The sequence below is a fragment of the Dipodomys ordii genome, unplaced genomic scaffold (genome assembly GCF_000151885.1).
Source record: "Dipodomys ordii isolate 6190 unplaced genomic scaffold, Dord_2.0 Scaffold211, whole genome shotgun sequence".
Taxonomy (NCBI): Eukaryota; Metazoa; Chordata; class Mammalia; order Rodentia; family Heteromyidae; genus Dipodomys; species Dipodomys ordii.
The window spans coordinates 72957-80173 of NW_012267427.1; the positions used below are offsets into that span (position 1 = coordinate 72957).

A 7217-nucleotide genomic window follows, 5' to 3' on the forward strand; every position below is an offset into this window, starting at 1 on the left:
CCCCACCGGCCCTGCGCTGCGGGAGCTGCTGGGAGCTGCAGTGGGTGGGTCTCAGCACAGTGTCGCCAGGGTGGCTGCGGGGCCTGGAAGGTTTGAACAGCACTCTGCCCAGTTCAGCCCCAGGGTGGCCGGTGCACTGGTGTGACGCGGGCAGCCCTCCATCTCCTGTCCACACGGTGTGAGCTGTAGTTGTGCTGCCTCGTGAGGAGGGGCCTGCATTACTGTCGGCCAAGCTCCGGGTCGCCCCTGCCTGCTCTCTCTGCCCATCCTTGGGGTCTGAACACTTGAGAAGCAGCGGCCACGGCCACTCACAGTGACCAGTCACCCTGGCCGTGGCTCAGTGCGTGGCTGTCCCTGCACCTTTCGTCCAGCCCAGAGCCCCCTGCTCCCTCCGCAGGCCTGGTCCACGGCTCTTTAGTCATCCTACGAGAGTTTGTTTAGTACTGGTCCCGCCAGTGCCCGTCCTTCCCCGTCCCAGCCGGCCCCACAGGCCCTCCGCCCCGGAGCTCCTCGCGATTCTCTGTATGCACAAACAAGTCTCTTCCCAACTCCCACCTTCCCTTGGTCACCGGATGTGTCCAGGCCTTCACTTCCTGCTGGGCACTGTGCTGGGACTAGCGCAGAGTCCCACTTTGTGAAGAAGGCCTGGCTGCTTAGCGCTCCAGCTGGGCTTGAGGACGTCCAGAACCATCAGAATCGTGAATTCCGAGCTGCAGGAGATGCGGCCGAGGGAGAGATACTTTACCAGCCAACAAGCCAGTGAGGGCCAGGCACCAGAGCCCCTGCCTGTCATCGGTGGCTCATGGCCACAGCCAGTCTGGGCAGGAAATCCATGAGACACTTGTCTCCAATTAATTGCCAAAGATGTGGCTCAAGTGGTAGAGAGCTAGGCTTGAAGGGGGGAAAAAAAGCAAAGCAGCACTCAGGCCCTGAGTTCAAGCCCTCGGACTGCTCACACATGAGGGTAATGGCTAACTGAGGCCATATGCGAACCAAATCCCCTCCTCAGCCCAGTGTCTCTGCCTCATGCCAGTCAGTTCGACCCTGAGTCCCTGCTGGGGGCCCGGTGACCTGGGCCTTGGTGCTTCCCTGGTTTACCCTCCCTGGAGGCCTCTCTGTACCTCTGATTCTCCTTGTTTTCTCAAAGTATCTTAGTCAATTATTGTGCATCTTAACAATTAGTATAATTACGTATCACTGCATAATTAGCATAAATATACATAGAACGTGACAAGAGCAGTCACAATACATTCTGATGGAAATTCCTTGTTAAAGTTGCTTCTCAAAAAAAAAAATGGGTTGGGAAGGTGGCTCAGTGGTAGAGCGCTTGTCTTGCATGCGTGAGGCCCTGGGTTCGGTTCCTCAGCACCACATAAGCAGGGGGAAAAAAGACAGAAGTGGCGCTGTGGCTCAAGTGGTAGAGCACTAGCCTTGAGCTGAAGAGCTGAGGGACAGTGCCCAGGCCCAGAGTTCAGGCCCTCAACCGGACCCCCCCCCAAAAAAAAAGTTGCTTCTCGTTGGGTGCTGCGTAGCTCACACCTGTAATCCTAGCTGCTCAGGATGTCTGAGATCAGAGGGCGCAGTTCAAAGCCAGCCCGGGAAGGAAAGTTTGTAAAACTTATCTCTGGTTAACTACCAAAAAGCCAGAAACCGAGCTGTGGTTCAAGTGGTAGAGTGCCAGCTTTGGAAGGAAAAGCGCCCAGGCCCTGAGTTCAAGTCCCAGTGTCGGTGTTCATATGTGCTTGTGTGCGCATGTACACACACATACACACACACACAAAGAGTTAAAAATTTAAAAATGTAAAAGAGAATAGCAGAGAGTTGAGCTGCAGAGGCCTGTGAGCTGCTCGTGGAGCGGCTCTACAGCCAGCAGCAGCCCCAGAACCCTCCCGGCAAGCCTGGCATGCAGCCTCTACGCCGGCACCACACCACTAAACGCCCACACGTAGAGGAACAATCGCCACACTACACCGGGGCACAACGCCTCCGCGCCTCTGATCGTACAAGATCATATTTATCAACATGAACTTCAGGAAATGGAAGCGAGGTTGTTTTCTTCATGGAGGTTTTCGTTCTCTGTCTTTGGGCAAGTAAGGAGGGGACAGATGAGGCGCAGAGGGTGAGCAAAGCATCCGTGGTGCTCACTTGACTTTGCTGTTAAATGAACTACACAGCTTGTGAGTGGGGACAGGAGGGGAAACGGCAGGAGCCAGGGAAGCATGACACTGTCGGAAACGAAGTGTGCTCTTCACCAGACTTGCGTCACTGTAACCCCTGTGCACATCACCAACACCCAGAGTTTAAATGCCCAAAGATGAAAAGAACCAAAGCAGAAAAACGGACGTTCTCGAGTTGCTGAGTCCTATTAATGTGTAACTGTTCTGTGTGTCAGTGCTGGGCTTGAACTGCACTTTCATTCCCTTGGCTCTTCACTCCTCTCTGGCACTCTACCACGCTACTTCTGGCTTTTCTTCTAGTTAACTGGAGATAAGAGTCTCATGAACTTTCCTGCCCAGCCTGGCCTCCAGCAGCAGTCCTCAGATCTCATCCTCCTGAGTAGCTAGGATTATAGGTGTGCGCCAGGGAGGCCTGGAGATTTGTAGCTTGAAACATCTCCCCAGGAATAGGACGGCTGGCCCCGCTTTTCACGAGCAGGCAGACTAAGGAGGAAATGGAGGGCGCAGACGCCCCCCACCCATGGCGGGGCAGCTGTGACTGCCGGAGGCCATGTGGGGAGCCGGGTCTGCACCTGTGTGTGTGCCAGCTCTGCGCCCACCCAGGAGCATGCACACGGCACGGAGAGACCCCAGCTCCTAAAGCAAAACACCTTGTTTGCAACCTCGGAGTTCTTAGGCAAAACACAGAGATCCAAACACTGCACCCGCAGACATGACTGGTCCTGCTTACCAGCGTCCGCTTGTTAAGGGGAAAAGCCGAGCGTCAGCACTCTGAACCCACCCTTGGTGCCGGTGGTGCAGGGTGGCCCCTCGGCAGAGCTGGGAACGGCAGGGCGGTGTTGGGGTGGCCGGCCGAGGGCCTGCGTGCCCGGGGTCCTTGGAGTGCATCTGTGGTGTGTTTGTCCTGCTCCAGGGCCTGGGGGATCGCCAGTGGAGGTCTCGTTTCCCAGAGCAGTGCCTGTGGGCTGGGCCTGCTCCATGGCGCGCGGTGGTGCTGTGGAGGGGAATGCCTTCCTAACACCTCTTGGTCTCCTTCCCTCCCCCAGAAAATCGCCTTCATGGTGGGGCTAGGCTTGGTCACCACCGAACACCTGGAAGGTAAGGGTGAGGGGCGGGGTGGAGGGAGGGAGGATGGGGCCCAGACAGAAGTCGAAGGTTTTAGGGTGCTGCCTCCAGGTGTGAGCTCTGCCCATGGGGCGTGGCTGCCGCCCAGGACCCCCCCAGGGGTGCCCTGCCTGACTGCCCTTCCCACCTGGGGAGGAGGCAGGCTGCCGCCCTGCTGTTTTCTAACCATTTGAGCGTGCTTTTCATCTGCAAAATGGGCTAAGGGGACCTTCCTGGGGCGGGGGGGAGCCTGAGGCAGTGCCGGGCACACGAGTGTGTCCGTGCACACACACACACACACAGAGCTCATTTTGAAAATATCCTCCAGCCCTGTGATGCCCCAAATAGGAATTTTCACCCTGTCCTCCACAGAGGTGCCCCTGAGGGGCACATGTAGACTAGAGGGAAAAGCAATTCCAGCAGATGAGGGTGGGGGGGAAGCCAGGCTACACCCAAGGCAGAGCAGTCTCAGGTCTCGCCAGACAGACAGACAGCCAGGGAAAGGAAACCCACTCCCCAACATGGACAGACAGACCCCACACCAGGCCGCCTGAGCCCTGCAGACCTGACCTGGCTGAGCCCTGAGCCACAGCCTCATCATTTTGGACCCATGTGGATCTGCGGTAGCTGTGCCAAGAGGCCAGCGGCCACGCCACGCCCCACGCAGGGCCCCACGGTTACAGCGGATCCCCGCCACCTTCCGCCAACCTGATACTCAGCCTCGAGCACCAGAGTCTCCCGGGAGCTGTGCCTAGCACACCAAGCCAGCACGCAGCTGCTCCAGAGCAGCACCGGAAACGGTGGATGCCGTGACTGGCATGTTTCTTTCCAGAAATCCAGAGCAAGCGTCAGGAACGCAAGAGAAGGAGCACAGCCAATCCTGCCTACAGCGGCTTCCTGGAGACAGAGGTGGGCCAGGGCTGGCTCCCGCGGGGGGCGCAGAGGTGGGCCAGGGCGGGGGGGGCGCCCCAGGCCACGTGACCGGCCCAGGTCTGTGGGCAGCCGCGACCTTGAGCTTCACACAAGCGCCCCACCGAGGGCAGCCAGAGCCGGCGTTCAGAGCAGTCACACGCGTCTGGAACCATCTTCCTTTCTTGGCACAAACCACTCCCAGCCACCAGTGTGGAAGGTTGGCCTGGGGCCTTGGTAAAGCCAGGACCGAGGGCACCTGCTGCCGACGCACAAAAGCCGCCACCGCGGGGCCCAGGGCCACCTTCCCAGAGACGGGTTTTAGGGATTCGGTCTACATGCTCCCCCTTTCCCCACTTGACTCCCCTTCGCTCAGCAGAGGTCAGAGTTCTGGGGGGCAGGCGCAAAGGGCCGTGCTGGCCGGAGTACCACGCTGCCCTGTGGCTGGAGTCCAACCTCTTCTTCCTGCATGATGGACACCTGGGCAGAGGGAGCAGAGGGGGCCTGGGGGGCAGACTCCTGCCCACCCGCCTCCACCCCGGGTGCCCGGTCCTCACCTCCACCCTGCCCCTGGCGCCGGGCGTCCCCTGGCTGCTGCACCCGAAGAGGGAGCCACGGGCCTCGGGTGAGGGCCTGCGCTGTGTTCTGTCCCTGCAGAGGAAGCGGCTCGCCCCTGCCTATCTCAACAGCCCTCTGTTCCTCACTGCCCGAGGTAAGCCGGCTGGAACCCTGCCAGCGCTGCCCGCACTGGGGCCCGGACCACAGGAGCTGGGGGCTCTGGGAAGGGAGGGGCCTGTGGTGAGGACTCAGAGCTGAGGCTCAGAGCGGGCGCCACCACCACGGCCCCACGGCGTCCAAGGCCACGTGGCGGGGGGTGAGGTTTGCAGACCCCCGCCCCCGCCCCAGCCTCTCCACCTGCACTGCCTGCAGAAAGTTCTGGAGAACACCCAGGAGCCTCCGGCCCACGCCCTGCGCCCTCCCGCTTTGTCAGGGCTGAGAGGGCTCTGGCTGATTTGCTGGCCCTGGGCCCAGAGTCCAGACGGCATGCAGATGCGGCTGGCCCAGGAGCCGAAAGGAAAACTCCTTTTTGGGGTCTCCAGTATGTGGTTTGCCATCACATACTGGAGCTTGAGGGGCTCTGGGGAGCAGGGGCAGGCCACGTGGGGGGCCTGGCATCACATACTGGAGCTTGGGGGGCTCTGGGGAGCAGGGCAGGCCACGTGGGGGGCCTGGCATCATATCCCTCCACGGGGCAGCAGCGCTGCCCTGCCCACCGTCACGGCCCACGGTGCACTTCTCGGGTGAGCGCTGGCTCCCCCCCCCCACGCATACACACGTATGCACGCACACGCGTGCACGCGCGTGCACACGCACGCACACACACGCACCATCCCGGCCTCACTGGGCCTGGTGCTACCCTGTCATGCGGCAGGCCCCGCCCCCTCACTTCCGCTAACGTGTTCTCCGCCCTTCCTCCCTGTGCCAGCCAATGAGGACCCCTGCTGGAAGGTACGTGCCCCATCTCCACACCCACAGGAGGGGGCGGGAGAAGGGAGGGCCTGGCCTGGCCGGGGGCGTGGCTCCACCCTGGTGTCCAGAGCTTTCCCAGTCCTGGTCAGCGCAGGACTGAGCCGCCTGCTTCCCATGGGAGCCCGCTCCTGCCCAGCCTCCCCTGCAAGAGCTGGGCGTGCTGGCTCCGGCTTGGCTCCGGCTCGGCTCTGCGGCGTGAGCCCGGGCAGAGCTGGGCGGGCTGGCTCCGGCTTGGCTCTGGCTCCGGCTTGGCTCTGCGGCGTAAGCCGGGACAGAGCTGGGCGGGCTGGCTCCGGCTTGGCTCTGGCTCCGGCTTGGCTCTGCGGCGTGAGCCCGGGCAGAGCTGGGCGGGCTGGCTCCGGCTGGCTCCTGCTCGGCTCTGCGGCATGAGCCCGGGCAGAGCTGGGCGTGCTGGCTCTGGCTTGGCTCTGCGGCATGAGCCGGGGCAGAGCTGGGCGGGCTGGCTCCGGCTTGGCTCTGCGGCGTGAGCCCGGGCAGAGCTGGACATGCTGGCTCCGGCTTGGCTCCTGCTCGGCTCTGCGGCATGAGCCCGGGCAGAGTTGGGCGTGCTGGCTCCGGCTTGGCTCTGCAGCATGAGCCGGGGCAGAGCTGGGCGTGCTGGCTCCGGCTTGGCTCTGGCTCCGGCTTGGCTCTGGCTCCGGCTTGGCTCTGGCTCTGGCTTGGCTCTGGCTCCGGCTTGGCTCTGCGCATGAGCCCGGGCAGAGCTGGGCGGGCTGGCTCCGGCTTGGCTCTGCGGCGTGAGCCCGGGCAGAGCTGGGTGGGCTGGCTCTGGCTTGGCTCTGGCTCCGGCTTGGCTCTGGCTCCGGCTTGGCCCTGCGGCGTGAGCCGGGGCAGAGCTGGCCCCTCTCAGCTTCTCTCTGACCAAGAGCGTGGTAACAGCCAGGATTTCGCCCCACATGTCCCCATCCATGGTCCTGTAACCTCACCCCCGCGCCGTGCCCAGGCCTGGCCGCAGCCATGTTCTTCCCTCCATTTTTGGTCTAATTCCAACCCTCACCAGCTTAGCGCAGTCCAGGGGACTGGTCCCAGCTGTCTGAGCTGTTGCTGGCAGCACGGGTGCTGGTGGCCGGCAGCTGTTCCGGGCCCCTGGTGCCCGGCCCGGGCGCACCACTCACAGCCCTGGCGGAGGCTTGGCCTTGGGGCCGGAGCCCTCGGTGCCCAGGCGAGGCCTCCACCCCACCGTGGCATTTGCCCTGTAAGGGACGTGTGGAGCCGGGCTCAGACTGCCTCCGGGGCTTCCCCCCCGCCTCCAGTCCGGAGCCCCAGCCGGAGCATGCTTCCTTGGTGCTGGCGTGGGGCCTGGGCCTGGGAGCCAGGGCCCGAGCTTTTTCTGTCAAGGCTGGTGCTGTGCCACACAAGCCATGCACTGCTTCACAGACTTCCTTCCCAAGCTGGCTTTGAATCCCCATCCTCAGTCCTTAGCCTCTGAATAGCTTTAGATTGCAGGTGTGAGCCACAGCTAGGACCTGCAGGTGG

At 62.3% G+C, this 7217-nt stretch overlaps 1 protein-coding gene across 1 annotated transcript in view; it reads left to right on the forward strand.

Annotated features, from left to right (window-relative positions):
• Phf21b (PHD finger protein 21B) overlaps nt 1–7217 on the forward strand; it is a 29285-nt gene that overhangs the window by 6431 nt on the left and 15637 nt on the right. The window contains exons 4-7 of the mRNA XM_013035423.1: nt 3224–3275; nt 4114–4190; nt 4848–4988; nt 5223–5289. Of these exons, the coding sequence (XP_012890877.1) occupies nt 3224–3275; nt 4114–4190; nt 4848–4988; nt 5223–5289 (337 nt within the window). The remainder of the gene's footprint in view (nt 1–3223; nt 3276–4113; nt 4191–4847; nt 4989–5222; nt 5290–7217) is intronic.